Raw genomic sequence first — 22,653 nt, 5'->3', positions numbered from 1 at the left:
CAAAAGATATCCGAGTGTTCCGTAAGTTATCTAGAATTACCCGATATCAAGATGAATAATGTACACTGATGCGAATTATTATGTTATCACTTAAGATTATTCCCCGCAATATGCAACACTGTATCATTTGTAAGTATTTATATACAGCATCATCAACACAAGACCTGTATCTCTTTTGGACTTACCAAAGGCCCTCCAAGACTCATCACAAGACTTGTATCTCTTTTGGACTTACCAAAGGCCCTCCAAGACTCATCACAAGACTTGTATCTCTTTTGGACTTACCAAAGGCCCTCCAAGACTCATCACAAGACTTGTATCTCTTTTGGACTTACCAAAGGCCCTCCAAGACTCATCACAAGACTTGTATCTCTTTTGGACTTATCAAAGGCCCTCCAAGACTCATCACAAGACTTGAATCTCTTTTGGACTTACCAAAGGCCCTCCAAGACTCATCACAAGACTTGCATCTCTTTTGGACTTACCAAAGGCCCTCCAAGACTCATCACAAGACTTGTATCTCTTTTGGACTTACCAAAGGCCCTCCAAGACTCATCACAAGACTTGTATCTCTTTTGGACTTACCAAAGGCCCTCCAAGACTCATCACAAGACTTGTATCTCTTTTGGACTTACCAAAGGCCCTCCAAGACTCATCACAAGACTTGTATCTCTTTTGGACTTACCAAAGGCCCTCCAAGACTCATCACAAGACTTGCATCTCTTTTGGACTTACCAAAGGCCCTCCAAGACTCATCACAAGACTTGTATCTCTTTTGGACTTACCAAAGGCCCTCCAAGACTCATCACAAGACTTGTATCTCTTTTGGACTTACCAAAGGCCCTCCAAGACTCATCACAAGACTTGTATCTCTTTTGGACTTACCAAAGGCCCTCCAAGACTCATCACAAGACTTGTATCTCTTTTGGACTTACCAAAGGCCCTCCAAGACTCATCACAAGACTTGTATCTCTTTTGGACTTACCAAAGGCCCTCCAAGACTCATCACAAGACTTGTATCTCTTTTGGACTTACCAAAGGCCCTCCAAGACTCATCACAAGACTTGTATCTCTTTTGGACTTATCAAAGACCTTACAAGACTCGTTTCTTAATGTTTATATGACTGCTTCACAGCGTTCTTGAGGTGACTAAGAACACTGTCTTGGGGTACACGGAGTGGTTAACTTCTCTGTCCTTATGTGGGTCTTCCCTGACTGGTATGATGACTGACAGGTGCAGCTGACAGGTGCAGCTGACAGGTGCAGCTGACAGGTGCAGCTGACAGGTGCAGCTGACAGGTGCAGCTGACAGGTGTGATAGTCTTGAAGCGGCTGACATGTCGTTGTGTACAACCCTTATGGAGTTATTTTTTTTTAAATCATATCCTCAGTAATTTGGCTTGAACAATATTGCGTCCAAGATCTTCAAGTAGCGGATGTATTGCGTTCAAGATCTTCAAGTAGCGGATGTATTGCGTTCAAGATCTTCAAGTAGCGGATGTATTGCGTTCAAGATCTTCAAGTAGCGGATGTATTGCGTTCAAGATCTTCAAGGAACGGATGTATTGCGTTCAAGATCTTCAAGTAGCGGATGTATTGCGTTCAAGATCTTCAAGGAACGGATGTATTGCGTTCAAGATCTTCAAGTAGCGGATGTATTGCGTTCAAGATCTTCAAGGAACGGATGTATTGCGTTCAAGATCTTCAAGTAGCGGATGTATTGCGTTCAAGATCTTCAAGGAACGGATGTATTGCGTTCAAGATCTTCAAGGAACGGATGTATTGCGTTCAAGATCTTCAAGTAGCGGATGTATTGCGTTCAAGATCTTCAAGGAACGGATGTATTGCGTTCAAGATCTTCAAGTAGCGGATGTATTGCGTTCAAGATCTTCAAGGAACGGATGTATTGCGTTCAAGATCTTCAAGTAGCGGATGTATTGCGTTCAAGATCTTCAAGGAACGGATGTATTGCGTTCAAGATCTTCAAGGAACGGATGTATTGCGTTCAAGATCTTCAAGGAACGGAAGTATTGCGTTCAAGATCTTCAAGGAACGGATGTATTGCGTTCAAGATCTTCAAGAAGCGGATGTATTGCGTTCAAGATCTTTAAGTAGCGGATGTATTGCGTTCAAGATCTTCAAGTAGCGGATGTATTGCGTTCAAGATCTTCAAGTAGCGGATGTATTGCGTTCAAGATCTTCAAGTAGCGGATGTATTGCGTCCAAGATCTTCAAGTAGCGGATGTATTGCGTCCAAGATCATCATGGAGCGATTATTGCTTCGCAGATCTTCAAGAAGGGAATAAAACTGCTTCCAAGATCTTCAAGGAGCGAGTTTTCTGGAAAATAATGAACTACACAACCCAGGATAACATGGATTTAGAACGGGAAGATCCTGTCTGTAACAGTTACTCAACCACTATGACAGATAATATATTATAAATGACAGGACGCACCCTTGCGTTTTCACTGCAAGGTTTGCAATTCCTGTCAGTTATGTCTCATATCACCTTCTTATCCTTTTTGTATGTCTGAGTGAATGTATTTTTATAATACACTACAATGTCTTTTCTTGGGGGGCCGATTTCCCACCTCTGGAGCCTGGATGTCCTCAGACATCCAGGGAGGGAGCCGGTCGGCCGAGCGGACAGCACGCTGGACTTGTGATCCTGTGGACCCGGGTTCGATCCCGGGCGCCGGCGAGAAACAATGGGCAGAGTTTCTTTCACCCTATGCCCCTGTTACCTAGTAGTAAAATAGGTACCTGGGTGTTAGTCAGCTGTCACGGGCTGCTTCCTGGGGGTGGAGGCCTGGTCGAGGACCGGGCCGCGGGGACACTAAAGCCCCGAAATCATCTCAAGATAACCTCAAGACAGATGGCGCCGTAGCTTCTCCGATGTGTTAACATTGTTAACACACGAATATGTCGTCGACGTCTCTGCAGTAGATACTAGGGGCCAGATTCACGAAAGCACTTACGAACCAGTACATCTTTTCTCAATCTTTGGCGGCTTTGTTTACAATTATTTAACAGTTTACAAGCATGACAACTTGCCAGTCAACTGTTGTTATTGTTATAAACGGCCTCCTGGTGCTTCCGAGCTCATTAACTGTTTAATAATTGTAAACAAAGCCGCCAAAGATTGAGAAAAGATGTACAGGTTCGTAAGTGCTTTCGTGAATCTGGCCCAAGGAGTTCAGCCCTCCTCTCTGCATGATGGACGACTCAACATGAGACTTGAATGCCTGGGTGAAGAAGACCCCTTACGGCTACCCCCATTATCACCCATTAACCTGCAGGTAAACTTTACTCTCTGGGCACAACAAAGGTGCTTCAGAGGTGAAGACCTTATATATATATATATATATATATATATATATATATATATATATATATATATATATATATATATATATATATATATATATATATATATATATATACATATATATATATATATATATATATATATATATATATATATATATATGTCGTACCTAATAGCCAGAACGCACTTCTCAGCCTACTATGCAAGGCCTGATTTGCCTAATAAGCCAAGTTTTCATGAATTAATTGTTTTTCGACTACCTAACCTATCTAACCTAACCTAACCTAACTTTTTCGGCTACCTAACCAAACCTAACCTATAAAGATAGGTTAGGTTAGGTTAGGTAGGGTTGGTTAGGTTCGGTCATATATCTACGTTAATTTTAACTCCAATAAAAAAAAAATGACCTCATACATAATGAAATGGGTAGCTTTATCATTTCATAAGAAAAAAAATAGAAAAAATATATTAATTCAGGAAAACTTGGCTTATTAGGCAAATCGGGCCTTGAATAGTAGGCCAAAAAGTGAGTTCTGGCTACTAGGTACGATATATATATATATATATATATATATATATATATATATATATATATATATATATATATATATATATATATATATATATATTAGTATATTTTGGTAGCAGTCTTTCCTGTAGACATATATTATTAAATATGACCGAAAAAGTAAGATTAATAATTCTAACACGAATTTTCTCAATCTTTCGTACATTACGCTTCACTGTTGGAGGTAAATCAAAAATCACTTCTCCAAAATTCATTTTTATTTCTAGTCTGACGCGACACGGGCGCGTTTCGTAAAACTTATTACATTTTCAAAGACTTCACAAATACACAACTGATTAGAACGTATCTCTGATTTTATATCTACATTTGAGTGAGGTGGGAAGGGTGATGTGGCATTAACACAAGACAGAACAGGAGGGGATATTAATAGGGTATTAAAAGTATCAACACAAGACAGAACACAAACAATGGGTATTGAATAGAAGTGTTTGTAGAAAGCCTATTGGTCCATATTTCTTGATGCTTCTATATTGGAGCGGAGTCTTGAGGTGGGTAGAATATAGTTGTGCAATAATTGGCTGTTGATTGCTGGTGTTGACTTCTTGATGTGTAGTGCCTCGCAAACGTCAAGCCGCCTGCTATCGCTGTATCTATCGATGATTTCTGTGTTGTTTACTAGGATTTCTCTGGCGATGGTTTGGTTATGGGAAGAGATTATATGTTCCTTAATGGAGCCCTGTTGCTTATGCATCGTTAAACGCCTAGAAAGAGATGTTGTTGTCTTGCCTATATACTGGGTTTTTTGGAGCTTACAGTCCCCAAGTGGGCATTTGAAGGCATAGACGACATTAGTCTCTTTTAAAGCGTTCTGTTTTGTGTCTGGAGAGTTTCTCATGAGTAGGCTGGCCGTTTTTCTGGTTTTATAGTAAATCGTCAGTTGTATCCTCTGATTTTTGTCTGTAGGGATAACGTTTCTATTAACAATATCTTTCAGGACCCTTTCCTCCGTTTTATGAGCTGTGGAAAAGAAGTTCCTGTAAAATAGTCTAATAGGGGGTATAGGTGTTGTGTTAGTTGTCTCTTCAGAGGTTGCATGGCTTTTCACTTTCCTTCTTATGATGTCTTCGATGAAACCATTGGAGAAGCCGTTATTGACTAGGACCTGCCTTACCCTACAGAGTTCTTCGTCGACTTGCTTCCATTCTGAGCTGTGGCTGAGAGCACGGTCGACGTATGCGTTAACAACACTCCTCTTGTACCTGTCAGGGCAGTCGCTGTTGGCATTTAGGCACATTCCTATGTTTGTTTCCTTAGTGTAGACTGCAGTGTGGAAACCTCCGCCCTTTTCCATGACTGTTACATCTAGATCTGTTACATCTAGGTGTCCTGTTTGCAAACTTCTACATGGGTACCATCGAGCAAAAAGTCTTAGTCGACATGAACTTGAAACCGGCCATATACTGCAGGTATGTTGACGACATTTTTACACAGGTACCTGATGTCAGACATCTGCAGAAGCTGAAGGAGGCATTTGAGCAGAGTTCCGTGCTGCGTTTCACTTACGAGACGGAAAAGGATGGGAAGCTGCCTTTTCTAGATGTAACAGTCATGGAAAAGGGCGGAAAATGAAAATGTAATAAGTTTTACGAAACGCGCCCGTGTCGCGTCAGACTAGAAATAAAAATGAATTTTGGAGAAGTGATTTTTGATTTACCTCCAACAGTGAAGCGTAATGTACGAAAGATTGAGAAAATTCGTGTTAGAATTATTAATCTTACTTTTTCGGTCATATTTAATAATATATATATATATATATATATATATATATATATATATATATATATATATATATATATATATATATATATATATATATATATATATATATATATATATATATATATATACATACACGCCAGAAACAACTACGGAGGAAGTTTGTGATGGTCTGATAATCCCTGGTTAGCTGTAATCATGTAGTTAAACATGAACAATGTACATTATAATCAATATGTTACCATGAGTATATTGGTCATTATGTAATTAGTTGATTGGTAACAATGAGTTCAGGTAATGAGGCATCATAGACATTATATTCAACATGAGTTAATACCATTATTAAGTAACAAGAGGTCCCGACATGATGAATTGATCCAGAGAGGGAGAGAGAGAGAGGGAGAGAGAGAGAGAGAGAGAGAGAGAGAGAGAGAGAGAGAGAGAGAGAGAGAGAGAGAGAGAGGGAGAGAGAGGGGAAGAGGGAGAGAGAGAGAGAGAGAGAGAGAGAGAGAGAGAGAGAGAGAGAGAGAGAGAGAGAGAGAGAGAGAGAGAGAGAGAGAGAGAGAGGGAGAGAGAGAGAGAAAGAGAGAGAGAGAGAGAGAGAGAGAGAGAGAGAGAGAGAGAGAGGGAGAGAGAGAGGAAGAGAGAGAGAGGGAGAGAGAGAGGAAGAGAGAGAGAGAGAGAGAGAGAGAGAGAGAGAGAGAGGGGGGGGAAGAGGGAGAGTGAGAGAAGTAGTGGAGTTGGAGTGAGGTCTTCACCTGAGTGTAGGGGTCCTCACCTGAGTGTAGGGGTCCTCACCTGAGTGTAAAGGGTCCTCACCTGAGTGTAAAGGGTCCTCACCTGAGTGTAGGGGTCCTCACCTGAGTGTAGGGGTCCTCACCTGAGTGTAGGGGTCCTCACCTGAGTGTAGGGGTCCTCACCTGAGTGTAGGGGTCCTCACCTGAGTGTAAAGGGTCCTCACCTGAGTGTAGGGGTCCTCACCTGAGTGTAGGGGTCCTCACCTGAGTGTAGGGGTCCTCACCTGAGTGTAGGGGTCCTCACCTGAGTGTAGGGGTCCTCACCTGAGTGTAGGGGTCCTCACCTGAGTGTAGGGGTCCTCACCTGAGTGTAGGGGTCCTCACCTGAGTGTAGGGGTCCTCACCTGAGTGTAAGGGTCCTCACCTGAGTGTAGGGGTCCTCACCTGAGTGTAGGGGTCCTCACCTGAGTGTAAGGGTCCTCACCTGAGTGTAGGGGTCCTCACCTGAGTGTAGGGGTCCTCACCTGAGTGTAGGGGTCCTCACCTGAGTGTAAAGGTCCTCACCTGAGTGTAGGGGTCCTCACCTGAGTGTAGGGGTCCTCACCTGAGTGTAAGGGGTCCTCACCTGAGTGTAAAGGGTCCTCACCTGAGTGTAGGGGTCCTCACCTGAGTGTAGGGGTCCTCACCTGAGTGTAGGGGTCCTCACCTGAGTGTAGGGGTCCTCACCTGAGTGTAGGGGTCCTCACCTGAGTGTAGGGGTCCTCACCTGAGTGTAAGGGGTCCTCACCTGAGTGTAAGGGGTCCTCACCTGAGTGTAAAGGGTCCTCACCTGAGTGTAGGGGTCCTCACCTGAGTGTAGGGGTCCTCACCTGAGTGTAGGGGTCCTCACCTGAGTGTAAAGGGTCCTCACCTGAGTGTAGGGGTCCTCACCTGAGTGTAGGGGGTCCTCACCAGAGTGTAGGGGTCCTCACCTGAGTGTAAGGGGTCCTCACCTGAGTGTAGGGGTCCTCACCTGAGTGTAGGGGTCCTCACCTGAGTGTAGAGGTCCTCACCTGAGTGTAGGGGTCCTCACCTGAGTGTAGGGGTCCTCACCTGAGTGTAGGGTCCTCACCTGAGTGTAGGGGTCCTCACCTGAGTGTAGGGGTCCTCACCTGAGTGTAGGGGTCCTCACCTGAGTGTAAAGGGTCCTCACCTGAGTGTAGGGGTCCTCACCTGAGTGTAAAGGGTCCTCACCTGAGTGTAAAGGGTCCTCACCTGAGTGTAGGGGTCCTCACCTGAGTGTAGGGGTCCTCACCTGAGTGTAGGGGTCCTCACCTGAGTGTAGGGGTCCTCACCTGAGTGTAGGGGTCCTCACCTGAGTGTAAAGGGTCCTCACCTGAGTGTAGGGGTCCTCACCTGAGTGTAGGGGTCCTCACCTGAGTGCAGGGGTCCTCACCTGAGTGTAGGGGTCCTCACCTGAGTGTAGGGGTCCTCACCTGAGTGTAAGGGGTCCCAAGATCCCAATAGAGTTATTAGTCACAAAATTTACGTTGTTGAATAAAGAGGGATACATTTGGAGGTGTAAACTGCTCTGTCTCCCTGTCCTCAGTGTGTAAACTGCTCTGTCTCCCTGTCCTCAGTATGTAAACTGCTCTGTCTCCCTGTCCTCAGTGTGTAAACTGATCTGTCTCCCTGTCCTCAGTGTGTAAACTGCTCTGTCTCCCTGTCCTCAGTGTGTAAACTGATCTGTCTCCCTGTCCTAAGTGTGTAAACTGCTCTGTCTCCCTGTCCTCAGTGTGTGAACTGCTCTGTCTCCCTGTCCTCAGTGTGTAAACTGCTGTCTCCCTGTCCTCAGTGTGTAAACTGCTCTGTCTCCCTGTCCTCAGTGTGTAAACTGCTCTGTTTTCCTGTCCTCAGTGTGTAAACTGCTCTGTCTCCCTGTCCTTGGTGTGTAAACTGCTCTGTCTCCCTGTCCTCAGTGTGTAAACTGCTCTGTCTCCCTGTCCTCAGTGTGTGAACTGCTCTGTCTCCCTGTCCTCAGTGTGTAAACTGCTCTGTCTCCCTGTCCTCAGTGTGTAAACTGCTCTGTCTCCCTGTCCTCAGTGTGTAAACTGCTCTGTCTCCCTGTCCTCAGTGTGTGAACTGCTCTGTCTCCCTGTCCTCAGTGTGTAAACTGCTCTGTCTCCCTGTCCTCAGTGTGTAAACTGCTCTGTCTCCCTGTCCTCAGTGTGTAAACTGCTCTGTCTCCCTGTCCTCAGTGTGTAAACTGCTCTGTCTCTCTGTCCTCAGTGTGCAAACTGCTGTCTCCCTGTCCTCAGTGTGTAAACTGTTCCCTGCTCCCTGTCCTCAGTGTGTAAACTGCTCTGTCTCCCTGTCCTAAGTGTGTAAACTGCTCTGTCTCCCTGTCCTCAGTGTGTAAACTGATCTGTCTCCCTGTCCTCAGTGTGTAAACTGCTCTGTCTCCCTGTCCTCAGTGTGTGAACTGCTCTGTCTCCCTGTCCTCAGTGTGTAAACTGCTCTGTCTCCCTGTCCTCAGCGTGTAAACTGCTCTGTCTCCCTGTCCTCAGTGTGTAAACTGCTCTGTCTCCCTGTCCTCAGTGTGTAAACTGCTCTGTCTCCCTGTCCTCAGTGTGTAAACTGTTCCCTGCTCCCTGTCCCCAGGCCAGGTGTCCCCCCAGGCCAGGTGTCCCCCAGGCCAGGTGTTCCCCAGGCCAGGTGTCCCCCAGGCCAGGTGTCCCCCAGGCCAGGTGTCCCCCAGGCTAGGTGTTCCCCCAGGCCAGGTGTCCCCCAGGCCAGGTGTCCCCCAGGTCAGGTGTTCCCCCAGGCCAGGTGTCCCCCAGGCCAGGTGTTCCCCAGGCCAGGTGTTCCCCAGGCCAGGTGTCCCCCAGGCCAGGTGTTCCCCAGGCTAGGTGTTCCCCAGGCCAGGTGTTCCCCAGGCCAGGTGTTCCCCAGGCCAGGTGTTCCCCAGGCTAGGTGTTCCCTAGGCCAGGTGTTCCCCAGGCTAGGTGTTCCCCAGGCCAGGTGTTCCCCAGGCCAGGTGTTCCCCCAGGCCAGGTGTTCCCCAGGCCAGGTGTCCCCCAGGCCAGGTGTCCCCCCAGGCCAGGTGTTCCCCAGGCCAGGTGTTCCCCAGGCCAGGTGTCCCCCAGGCCAGGTGTCCCCCACGCCAGGTGTTCCCCCAGGTCAGGTGTTCCCCAGGTCAGGTGTTCCCCAGGCCAGGTGTTCCCCAGGCCAGGTGTCCCCCCAGGTCAGGTGTTCCCCCAGGTCAGGTGTTCCCTAGGCCAGGTGTTCCCCAGGCCAGGTGTTCCCCAGGCCAGGTGTTCCCCCAGGCCAGGTGTTCCCCCAGGTCAGGTGTTCCCCAGGCCAGGTGTTCCCCCAGGCCAGGTGTTCCCCAGGCCAGATGTTCCCCAGGCCAGGTGTCCCCCCAGGCCAGGTGTTCCCCAGGCCAGGTGTTCCCCAGGCCAGGTGTTCCCCAGGCCAGGTGTTCCCCAGGCCAGGTGTCCCCCAGGCCAGGTGTCCCCCAGGCCAGGTGTTCCCCAGGCCAGGTGTTCCCCAGGCCAGATGTCCCTTAGGCCAGGTGTCCCCCAGGCCAGGTGTTCCCCAGGCCAGGTGTTCCCAGGCCAGGTGTCCCCCAGGCCAGGTGTTCCCCAGGCCAGGTGTTCCCCAGGCCAGGTGTCCCCCAGGCCAGGTGTTCCCCAGGCCAGGTGTTCCCAGGACAGGTGTTCTAATGTTGTTGTTGTGTTGACAGGTGGGGCAGGTGTTCCCAGGCCAGGTGTTCCCCAGGCCAGGTGTCCCCCAGGGCAGGTGTTCCCCAGGCCAGGTGATCCCCAGGCCAGGTGTCCCCCAGGCCAGGTGTTCCCCAGGACAGGTGTTCTAATGTTGTTGTTGTGTTGACAGGTGGGGGCAGGTGTTCCCCAGGCCAGGTGTTCCCCAGGCCAGGTGTCCCCCAGGCCAGGTGTTCCCCCAGGCCAGGTGTTCCCCAGGCCAGGTGTTCCCCCAGGCCAGGTGTCCCCCAGGCCAGGTGTCCCCCAGGCCAGGTGTTCTAATGTTGTTGTTGTGTTGACAGGTGGGGGCAGGTGTTCCCCAGGCCAGGTGTCCCCCAGGCCAGGTGTTCTAATGTTGTTGTTGTGTTGACAGGTGGGGGCAGGTGTTCCCCAGGCCAGGTGTCCCCCAGGCCAGGTGTTCTAATGTTGTTGTTGTGTTGACAGGTGGGGCAGGTGTCGGCGTGGGACGCGGACGAGGGGACCAACGGGCAGGTGTCCTACACCGTCATCTCTCACTGGGGTAACGACGTCTTCTCCCTCAACCCTCAGACGGGCGTCTTCACCCTCACCTCAAGACTCGACTACGAGCAGGTAAGATCACCCTCTGTGTCTCTCTTTACTTTAGGGAGTCGGTCGGCCGAGCGGACAGCACGCGGGACTTGTGATCCTGTGGTCCTGGGTTCGATCCCAGGCACCGGCGAGAAACAATGGGCAGAGTTTCTTTCACCCTATGCCCCTGTTACCTAGCAGTAAAATAGGTACCTGGGAGTTAGTCAGCTGTCACGGGCTGCTTCCTGGGGGTGGAGGCTTGGTCGAGGACTGGGCCGCGGGGACACTAAAAGCCCCGAAATCATTTCAAGATAACCTCAAGGTAACTGTGTCTTTGTGCCGGCTGAAGATGCTGGGAAATCCTTTGGGGGCGAGTTGGTGTGTTGTGATGGGTGACTTTTACAACTGGAAGGTTATATGCTTCACCTAGGCCTATAACATTATGCCTTCCATTAGGCCTATGGTATTGCTTTCCATGCCTGTGCCGCCTTCTGGGTGGCTTAATCTATATCAGTCAATCACCTGTCTTGACGCTTCAGCACCGGGGTTCTCGATATTTTCACCGTTACTAAGCCACAAAATTGGGAGTCTGATAGCTGAGTGGACAGCGCTCTGGACTGCTTGATCAACCCGTCCTCTTAAAAATAACGTCACTTTTGGCTGGTATGCGGCTTGATAACTGGTTGATGGGGTTCTGGGAGTTGTTCTACTCCCCAAGCCCGTCCCGAGGCCAAGCTTGACTAGTGAGGGTTTGGTCCACCAGGCTGTTGCTTGGAGCGGCACGCAGGCCCTCATACCCACCCCAGCCTGGTTGGTCCGGCACTCCTTGAAGAAAAGTATCCAGTTTTCTCTTGAAGATGTCCACGGTTGTTCCGGCAATATTTCTTATAGTCGCTGGGAGGATGTTGAACAACCGCGGACCTCTGATGTTTATACAGTGTTCTCTGATTGTGCCTATGGCACCTCTGCTCTTCACTGGTTCTATTCTGCATTTTCTTCCATATCGTTTACTCCAGTATGGTGTTATTTTACTGTGTAGATTAGGGACCTGGCCCTCCAGTATTTTCCACGTGTATATTATTTGGTATCTCTCGTCTCCTCTCTAGGAAATACATTTGGAGAATTTTGAGACGATCCCAATAATTTAGGTGTTTTATCTCGTCTATGCGTGCCGTATATGTTCTCTGTATTTCCTCTATTTCAGCAATCTCTCCTGCTCTGAAGGGGGAGCACTGAAGGGGGAGTCTTGAGTACTGAGCAGTACTCAAGACGGGACAACACAAGTGACTTGAAGAGTACAACCATTGTGATGGGATCCCTGGATTTGAAAGTTCTAGTAATCCATCCTATCATTTTTCTGGCTGACGCAATATTTGCTTGGTTATGCTCCCTAAACCCCTACTTTGGTCAGTAGTATTATTCCCCCTACTATAGTCAGTACGAGGCATCATAATAATTATCAATGACACTGGTCTGTAGTTTAGTGCCTGCTTTCTATCTCCTTTTTATATACTGGGATAACATTTGCCTTTCTCCAGACGTTGGGGAGAGTTCCTGTCTCAAGCGAATTATTAACAAATTTAGATAATTGGGATTAATTACATCTACAGCCTGTTTCAGCAGCCAGTGTGAGATTAGGTCTAGCCCTCTATTGACTTTTATCACCTGTAGTGCCTCCAGGTGCTTTCTTACCTCTTTTACAGTAACTACAGTGTCATCCATTGTTTCTTCAAGCCTTTCATCTCACAACCTTTGTCCCCCACACTCGTTCTACTGTAAAGACTTCAGGAAGTCTTTTGTCGAGTTTCTCACATACCTCCTTATCATTTTCTGTGAGATTTCCACCCTTGTCTCCTCAATCTGAGTACATATGGTCTCGCACTGTTCTTGGTGGTGGTGGTGGTGGTGGTGGAGGTGGTGGTGGTGGTGTTGATGGTGGTGGTTGTGGAGGTGGTGGTGGTGTTGATGGTGGTGGTGGTGGTTGTTGTGGAGGTGGTGGTGGTGGTGTTGATGGTGGTGGTGGTGGTTGTGGAGGTGGTGGTGGTGTTGATGGTGGTGGTGGTGGTTGTTGTGGAGGTGGTGGTGGTGGTGTTGATGGTGGTGGTGGTAGTGTTGATGGTGGTGGTGGTGTTGATGGTGGTGGTGGTGGTTGTGGAGGTGGTGGTGGTGGTGTTGATGGTGGTGGTGGTGGTTGTGGAGGTGGTGGTGGTGTTGATGGTGGTGGTGGTGGTGGTTGTGGAGGTGGTGGTGGTGTTGATGGTGGTGGTGGTGGTGGTTGTGGTGGTGGTGTTGATGGTGGTGGTGGTGGTGGTGGTGGTTGTGGAGGTGGTGGTGGTGGTGTTGGTGGTGGTGGTGGTGGTTGTGGAGGTGGTGGTGGTGGTGGTGGTGGTGGTGGTGGTGGTTGTGGAGGTGGTGGTGGTGGTGTTGATGGTGGTGGTGGTGGTTGTGGAGGTGGTGGTGGTGTTGATGGTGGTGGTGGTGGTTGTTGTGGAGGTGGTGGTGGTGGTGTTGATGGTGGTGGTGGTAGTGTTGATGGTGGTGGTGGTGTTGATGGTGGTGGTGGTGGTTGTGGAGGTGGTGGTGGTGGTGTTGATGGTGGTGGTGGTGGTTGTGGAGGTGGTGGTGGTGTTGATGGTGGTGGTGGTGGTGGTTGTGGAGGTGGTGGTGGTGTTGATGGTGGTGGTGGTGGTGGTTGTGGAGGTGGTGGTGGTGTTGATGGTGGTGGTGGTGGTGGTTGTGGAGGTGGTGGTGGTGTTGATGGTGGTGGTGGTGGTGGTGGTGGTTGTGGAGGTGGTGGTGGTGTTGATGGTGGTGGTGGTGGTGGTTGTGGAGGTGGTGGTGGTGGTGGTGTTGATGGTGGTGGTGGTGGTGGTTGTGGAGGTGGTGGTGGTGTTGATGGTGGTGGTGGTGGTTGTGGAGGTGGTGGTGGTGGTGTTGATGGTGGTGGTGGTGGTGGTGTTGATGGTGGTGGTGGTGGTGGTGGTGTTGATGGAGGTAGTGGTGGTGTTGATGTTGGTGGTGTTGATGGTGGTGGTGGTGGTGTTGATGGAGGTAGTGGTGGTGTTGATGTTGGTGGTGGTGTTGGTGGTGGTGTTGGTGGTGGTGGTGGAGGTGGTGGTGGTGTTGATGGAGGTAGTGGTGGTGCTGATGTTGGTGGTGTTGGTGGTGGTGTTGGTGGTGGTGGTGGAGGAGAGGGAAGAGGAGGAAGTAGTGGAGGAGGAGGTAGGTGTGAGAGTCGGCCCCTCACCTTTTCCAACAAAAAAAAAGAAACCTTTACACACAGAAATCACAATAGCGTGATGCATCAAATGAACAAATCCACAAGGGCCGTGACGAGGATTCGAACCTGCGTCCGAGAGCATCCCAGACGCTGCCTTAATCGCCTGAGCTTCAACTCTTTTGACCATGTCGTAGCTCAGTCGATTAAGGCAGCGTCTGGGATGCTCCCGGACGCAGGTTCGAATCTTCGTCACGACCCTTGTGGATTTGTTTGCAAGGAACTCGTCCTGCCCGTCTCCACCACCCAAGAGTTACCGTGCTGCCTGCAGGTCGGTGTTCAATCCCCGAAGGTCACTTTCTGGCGTTTTAAGATTTTGGGTCAGAGATCGAGCCCTTCAACGCTCATCATTTTCCGTTTATAATTGAGTGTTTAGATAAAAATTTTAATTAGATAATTGTTATGAGTGGAACTCATAGGAACTACCAACCCCTGGGAACCTGGTTCTCCAGTCCCCCAGAGGGGTCCTGGGGGTACACCAGTCCCCAGGGGGGGTCCTGGGGGTACACCAGTCCCCAGGGGGGGGTCCTTGGGTACACCAGTCCCCAGGGGGGGTCCTTGGGTACACCAGTTCCCAGGGGGTGGTCCTAGGGGTACACCAGTCCCAGGGGGGTCCTGGGGGTACACCAGTCCCCAGGGGTGGTCCTGGGGTACACCAGTCCCCAGGGGGGTCCTGGGGTACACCAGTCCCCAGGGGGGGTCCTGGGGGTACACCAGTCCCAGGGGGGTCCTGGGGGTACACCAGTCCCCAGGGGTGGTCCTGGGGTACACCAGTCCCCAGTGGGGTCCTGGGGTACACCAGTCCCCAGGGGGGTCCTGGGGGTACACCAGTCCCCCAGAGGGGTCCTGGGGGTACACCAGTCCCCAGGGGGGGTCCTGGGGGTACACCTGTCCCCAGTGGGGTCCTGGGGTACACCAGACTCCAGGGGGTGGTCCTAGGGGGTACACCAAACCCCTGGGGGGGGGGTCCTGGGGTACACCAGTCCCATTCATAGTACCCAGGATCTAAAACCTGGTCCACTTCTCCCCTGAAGGCCTGAATCCAGTGATCTTGGCCCACTCTGGCTTCCTCATTCTCGTCTCCGGCGTAGCCTAAGCTGTCGAAAAGGAGGTTTTCTGACCCGATCATAGGACCTGGAACCCGTTGACAGGACTCACAGGACCCGCAGTGGCACCTGTGTTGCCGGTGGCGTCACTGGGAAGGTCCCTGTAGTTGGCCCCTTTGGAAGAATGATCGTGTTTTCCTTTTTATGAGGTTCGAACAACGTCAACATCTTCTGTTAACCATTTTTTGTTTCATCCCGCGATCAATCAAGCCTCCCCTCCGCCCCCACCTCTCCCTCAGCCCCCACTACCACCCCCACAGCCCCCACTACCACACCCTCTACCACCCCCACTATCACCCCCACAGCCCCCACTACGCCTGCTTTCATACCTCTCACTGTATATACACCTTCCTAAACTTTCCTTCACCTATGCTTCTCCCTTAATACTATCACCGCCCACTTACTCCCTCTCTCCCCCACCACCGTCATCCCCTCCACTACTGCCACTCACCCCCACCCCACCACCCCTCCCCCACCACCACTACCTCCCCCACTCGTCTTGGGCCACCAGCTGTGGGAGTGGGGCGTCTCATCTTGGGCCACCAGCTGTGGGAGCGGGGCGTCTCATCTTGGGCCACCAGCTGTGGGAGTGGGGCGTCTCATCTTGGGCCACCAGCTGTGGGAGCGGGACGTCTCATCTTGGGCCACCAGCTGTGGGAGTGGGGCGTCTCATCTTGGGCCACCAGCTGTGGGAGCGGGGCGTCTCATCTTGGAGTAATCTTTCAAACATTGGGTCCTCTAACATTTCGATGGTGTTCCACACCCTGATGGCTTGGTGCTGCAGTCTGATGTTTAGTGGCTGTGTGTTCAGGAGTTCGTGGAGCTCCTGGATTGTCTGATCATATGGTGGACGGTGTTTTGCTGCTCTCCTTAGCGCCTTATTTTGTACTGCTTGCAGTTTGTGCTTGTTAGTGTACTGGAGGGACCTGGAGAGGCAGCTGGGCTAGAGCCTTGTGCATGTGTAGTTGTGTGTTCCTGCTAAGGCAACGGAATATTTTCTGTTTTCCTAAGGATGTTTTTCCTTCTTGTAATGTGCCCTTTACGTGAATTTTGAATCCTGATCTGTTAATCTTGAGTTCTTGAGCCTATAGCCTCATATTAGATAAGACAGTGGTCAAGAATAATGGGGTCTGGGTTTATTTTTTGTAATGTGTATTATCTGGAACTTTTGCTTGCTGTTTTTCATTGCTTTTCAATTTTGTTGGCCAGTAGCGACTTTAATAGTCCTGGTTGGAATAATATATGAGTGACATTACATCATCGTATGTGATGTATTCTCCGTGCTGGGGTTGGGACAGGTCGCCTGTATATATATATATATGCTGAAATAGAACATTCTCTGTAACTAGCTGACACACTAATTATAATGTGTGAAGGATAGATGTAATTGTTAATGTAATAATCTCCGATGAGGTCTGATAAAGATCTTTTGTGGCCTCTGTAATCCTTCTTGCGCTACCGCTCACAGAATGAGTATGGGGTGCACAATAAACTAGCCGCCTCCGGCAACAATCAAATCAAAATCAATGCTGAAAAGCGTGGGTGAAAGGCAGCTTCCTTTTTGCACTTCACTTTTCAATTCTATTCAAAAGCCTATTACACCAGGCCCCCAGAAGTCAGGCCTGGACTCCGATGGGCCGGACTTGAGGAGTATAGAACTCTCACAACCCCACCCAGGTACAATCCAGGTACATATACAGTTCGATTATGTTACCCAAGTAGCTGTCAGATGGTGAGTTGAGCTAGTTCAGTAGTTTATGAAGCTGTGGACGCTCCGAGCTCCTTATTGTCAGGCGAGTGTGTCCCTCGTGTCTAAAAGCTTCGATACATCTCTGAGTACAATATTACTCTGCCCTTGGTAATATGTGTGTGTGTATATATGGACACGTTGTACTCAACGGGGTTAGGATAGCTTGAGCTACCTCAGCCATTTATGAGTATTTAAACATCAGTAAACTTGAGTTTCTAACTGTGTCCTCGTCATTCTTCAAGTACCCTGCCCCGTGACTGACTCCTGTGTCTCACCTACTCCCCACTCACGTGACACCCGATCTCTCTCTTCTCTCCCTCACGTCTCCCTGTCCCTCCCTCACGTCTCCCTGTCCCTCCCTCACGTCTCCCTGTCCCCTCACGTCTCCCTGCCCCTCCCTCACGTCTCCCTGTCCCTCCCTCACGTCTCCCTGTCCCTCCCTCACGTCTCCCTGTTCCTCCCTCACGTCTCCCTGTCCCTCCCTCACGTCTCCCTGCCCCTCCCTCACGTCTCCCTGCCCCTCCCTCACGTCCCCTTGCTCCTCCCTCACGTCTCCCTGCCCCTCCCTCACGTCTCCCTGTCCCTCCCTCACGTCTCCCTGTCCCTCCCTCACGTCTCCCTGTCCCTCCCTCACGTCTCCCTGTCCCTCCCTCACGTCCCCCTGTCCCTCCCTCACGTCCCCCTGTCCCTCCCTCACGTCTCCCTGTCCCTCCCTCACGTCTCCCTGTCCCTCCCTCACGTCCCCCTGTCCCTCCCTCACGTCCCCCTGTCCCTCCCTCACGTCTCCCTGTCCCTCCCTCACGTCTCCCTGTCCCTCCCTCACGTCCCCCTGTCCCTCCCTCACGTCCCCCTGTCCCTCCCTCACGTCTCCCTGTCCCTCCCTCACGTCTCCCTGTCCCTCCCTCACGTCCCCCTGTCCCTCCCTCACTGAGAGGCCCCAACACTCCCCTCTCGGCCAAGCAGGGCCGGACCCGCTGGTCTGGGGCCGTCTTGCCTCTCGAACATTTTCTCTAAACAACAGAAAACGGAGCTGGATACATATTGTTGTGGTGGCGCTCGGAGCGTCTGGCAGCGGGGAACATGATGGCGGATTATTCCAGCTGCGTTGGGCGCCCCCTTGGGCTGGGGGCCCCCGTCACTAACACTAACCCCTTGGGCTGCAGGCTGGGGGCCCCGTCACTCACACTAACCCCTAGGGCTGCGGGCTGGGGGCCCCCATCACCCACACACAACCCTTGGGCTGCAGGCTGGGGGCCCCCATCACCCACACACAACTCTTGGGCTGCAGGCTGGGGGCCCCCATCACCTACACACAACTCTTGGGCTGGGGGCCCCCATCACCCACACACAACTCTTGGGCTGCAGGCTGGGGGCCCCCAATCACCCACACACAACCCTTGGGCTGCAGGCTGGGGGCCCCCATCACCCACACACAACCCTTGGGCTGCAGGCTGGGGGCCCCCATCACCCACACACACCCCTTGGGCTGCAGGCTGGGGGCCACTGTCACCCACACACCCCTTGGGCTGCAGGCTGGGGGCCCCCATCACCCACACACAACCCTTGGGCTGCAGGCTGGGGGCCCCCATCACCCACACACAACCCTTGGGCTGCAGGCTGGGGGCCCCTGTCACCCACACACCCCTTGGGCTGCAGGCTGGGGGCCCCCATCACCCCCACACAACCCTTGGGCTGCAGGCTGGGGGCCCCCATCACCCACACACAACCCTTGGGCTGCAGGCTGGGGGCCCCCATCACCCACACACACCCCTTGGGCTGCAGGCTGGGGGCCCCCATCACCCACACAACCCTTGGGCTGCAGGCTGGGGCCCCCATCACTCACACTCACACCTTGGGCTGCAGGCTGGGGGCCCCCATCACTCACACTCACACCTTGGGCTGCAGGCTGGGGGCCCCCATCACCCACACAACCCTTGGGCTGCAGGCTGGGGGCCCCCATCACCCACACAACCCTTGGGCTGCAGGCTGGGGGCCCCCATCACTCACACACACCCCTTGGGCTGCAGGCTGGGGGCCCCCATCACCCACACATCCCTTGGGCTGCAGGCTGGGGGCCCCCCATCACTCACACACACCCCTTGGGCTGCAGGCTGGGGGCCCCCATCACCCACACACCCCTTGGGCTGCAGACTGGGGGCCCCCATCACCCACACACACCCCTTGGGCTGCAGACTGGGGGCCCCCATCACCCACACACACACCCCTTGGGCTGCAGACTGGGGGCCCCCCATCACCCACACACACCCCTTGGGCTGCAGACTGGGGGCCCCCATCACCCACACACACACCCCTTGGGCTGCAGACTGGGGGCCCCCCATCACCCACACACACCCCTTGGGCTGCAGACTGGGGGCCCCCATCACCCACACACACCCCTTGGGCTGCAGGCTGGGGGCCCCCATCACCCACACACCCCTTGGGCTGCAGACTGGGGGCCCCCATCACCCACACACCCCTTGGGCTGCAGACTGGGGGCCCCCATCACCCACACACACCCCTTGGGCTGCAGGCTGGGGGCCACCATCACCCACACACCCCTTGGGCTGCAGACTGGGGGCCCCCATCACCCACACACCCCTTGGGCTGCAGACTGGGGGCCCCCATCACCCACACACACCCCTTGGGCTGCAGGCTGGGGGCCCCCATCACCCACACACCCCTTGGGCTGCAGGCTGGGGGCCACCATCACCCACACACCCCTTGGGCTGCAGACTGGGGGCCCCCATCACCCACACATCCCTTGGGCTGCAGGCTGGGGGCCCCCATCACTCATACACACCCCTTGGGCTGCAGGCTGGGGGCCACCATCACCCACACACCCCTTGGGCTGCAGACTGGGGGCCCCCATCACCCACACACCCCTTGGGCTGCAGGCTGGGGGCCACCATCACCCACACACCCCTTGGGCTGCAGACTGGGGGCCCCCATCACCCACACATCCCTTGGGCTGCAGGCTGGGGGCCCCCATCACTCATACACACCCCTTGGGCTGCAGGCTGGGGGCCACCATCACCCACACACCCCTTGGGCTGCAGACTGGGGGCCCCCATCACCCACACATCCCTTGGGCTGCAGACTGGGGGCCCCCATCACCCACACACACCCCTTGGGCTGCAGGCTGGGGGCCACCATCACCCACACACACCCCTTGGGCTGCAGGCTGGGGGCCCCCATCACCCACACACCCCTTGGGCTGCAGGCTGGGGGCCACCATCACCCACACACCCCTTGGGCTGCAGACTGGGGGCCCCCATCACCCACACATCCCTTGGGCTGCAGACTGGGGGCCCCCATCACCCACACACACCCCTTGGGCTGCAGGCTGGGGGCCACCATCACCCACACACCCCTTGGGCTATCACTCACTCACTCACTCACTCACTTACTCACTCTCTCTCACTCTTTCTCTCTCTCAACTAAGACTAGGGATCGTAAGGGTTGTCAAGTGACGTACCAGTGAAACAGCAAGCAAGAGCTGTTATCCTTCCTCAGCTCATCTAAAGGTAAGATAACAGATAGCTTTTCACGTCACTTGGCCTTGATCTGACCGTCACTCTCTGCATCCTGCTCGGCAGAAAGCTCAAACATCAACCCTCGACTTTACCCGTTATTCCTATTGATCTTATTTCATGGGTAATGACTCCATGGTCACATCTGTCAACCATAAACCGTTATAAGACAGCTTACTTAAGCTTAACAATGGACCAGAGACTGACAGACGCCGGTTAAGGCTGACATGTGCAGAGCTTTAAGCCTAGGAAGAGGCCATAGTTACTTGGTATCTTAACAATGGACCAGAGACTGACAGACGCCGGTTAAGGCTGACATATGCAGAGCTTTAAGCCTTGGAAGAGGCCATAGTTACTTTGCACAATGTTGATATTGCAAAGTTTCAATAAGAAAACGATCTGTGGGTCATTATGGCTTCGGATCTTTCCAGACAAGAAATGAATGTATTAACTGACCAGGAGAGAACTTGACAAACACTTCCAAAGGATACCTGATCAACCAGGCTGTGATTCATACGTCAGGCTGCGAGTAGCCGCGTCCAACAGCCTGGTTTACCAGACGACCAACCGGGAGCCCTGGTCGGAGACCGGGCCGCGGGACGTTAAGCCCGGACATCATCACAAGGTAACTGTTCTAAATAGGGGGAAATAGGGTGTTTTTCACGGCAACAGCGTCTTATTTAGTGCAAGGGTGAAGGGTATACCAAAGGGTGAAGGGTATACCAAAGGGTGAAGGTATACCAAAGGGTGAAGGTATACCAAAGGGTGAAGATATACCAAAGGGTGAAGGGTATACCAAAGGGTGAAGGGTATACCAAAGGGTGAAGGTACACCAAAGGGTGAAGCGTATACCAAAGGGTGAAGGTATACCAAAGGACTCCAGAACATTCTAGTGAACCTCGTGTGTGTTCATTTCGGGTCACAATACAACAGTCACTGTAACCAGGAGTCACTATACAAGTCACTGTAACCCCTGGAACAGGAACGTAACCGCGTGTGCATCAGGCATAAACAACAACCTCATCATCAGCAGCATCAGTGATGCTGAGTTTGCTCCCGCGTGCAGCGTCTCCGTGTACCAGCGCCTGCGTCCCCTACCAGCACTCGACACTCCGTCCTCAGGCGCGGGGGGTCGACCCCATAGACGCACTCTATGGGGCCACTCCCACAGCTGGTGGCCTAAGATGAGACGCCCCACTCCCACAGCTGGTGGCCCAAGATGAGACGCCCCACTCCCACAGCTAGTGGCCCAAGATGAGACGCCCCACTCCCACAGCTAGTGGCCCAAGATGAGACGCCCCACTCCCACAGCTGGTGGCCCAAGATGAGACGCCCCACTCCCACAGCTGGTGGCCCAAGATGAGACGCCCCACTCCCACAGCTGGTGGTCCAAGATGAGACGCCCCGCTCCCACAGCTGTTGGCCCAAGATGAGACGCCCCGCTCCCACAGCTGTTGGCCCAAGATGAGACGCCCCACTCCCACAGCTGGTGGCCCAAGATGAGACGCCCCACTCCCACAGCTGGTGGCCCAAGATGAGACGCCCCACTCCCACAGCTGGTGGCCCAAGATGAGATGCCCCACTCCCACAGCTGGTGGCCCAAGATGAGACGCCCCGCTCCCACAGCTGGTGGCCCAAGATGAGACGCCCCACTCCCACAGCTGGTGGCCCAAGATGAGATCCCCCACTCCCACAGCTGGTGGCCCAAGATGAGACGCCCCGCTCCCACAGCTGATGGTCCAAGATGAGACGCCCCACTCCCACAGCTGGTGGCCCAAGATGAGACGCCCCACTCCCACAGCTGGTGGCCCAAGATGAGACGCCCCGCTCCCACAGCTGGTGGCCCAAGATGAGACGCCCCACTCCCACAGCTGGTGGCCCAAGATGAGACGCCACACTCCCACAGCTGGTGGCCCAAGATGAGACGCTCCGCTCCCACAGCTGGTGGCCCAAGATGAGACGCCCCACTCTCACAGCTGGTGGCCCAAGATGAGACGCCCCACTCGCACAGCTGGTGGCCCAAGATGAGACGCCCCGCTCCCACAGCTGTTGGCCCAAGATGAGACGCCCCGCTCCCACAGCTGGTGGCCCAAGATGAGACGCCCCACTCCCACAGCTGGTGGCCCAAGATGAGACGCCACACTCCCACAGCTGGTGGCCCAAGATGAGACGCTCCGCTCCCACAGCTGGTGGCCCAAGATGAGACGCCCCACTCCCACAGCTGGTGGCCCAAGATGAGACGCCCCACTCCCACAGCTGGTGGCCCAAGATGAGACGCCCCACTCCCACAGCTGGTGGCCCAAGATGAGACGCCCCACTCCCACAGCTGG

General features: G+C 52.9%; 1 protein-coding gene across 1 annotated transcript in view; it reads left to right on the top strand.

The window, feature by feature from the left end:
* Positions 1 to 22,653, top strand: part of ft (cadherin-related tumor suppressor fat) — a 552,840-nt gene that overhangs the window by 388,667 nt on the left and 141,520 nt on the right. Inside the window, exon 4 of the mRNA XM_069307072.1 lies at positions 10,556 to 10,702. Within this exon, the coding sequence (XP_069163173.1) occupies positions 10,556 to 10,702 (147 nt within the window). The remainder of the gene's footprint in view (positions 1 to 10,555; positions 10,703 to 22,653) is intronic.

This window comes from Procambarus clarkii, chromosome 59 (assembly GCF_040958095.1).
Source record: "Procambarus clarkii isolate CNS0578487 chromosome 59, FALCON_Pclarkii_2.0, whole genome shotgun sequence".
In the NCBI taxonomy this organism is placed as follows: Eukaryota; Metazoa; Arthropoda; class Malacostraca; order Decapoda; family Cambaridae; genus Procambarus; species Procambarus clarkii.
This window is presented reverse-complemented; position numbering and strand designations above follow the sequence as displayed.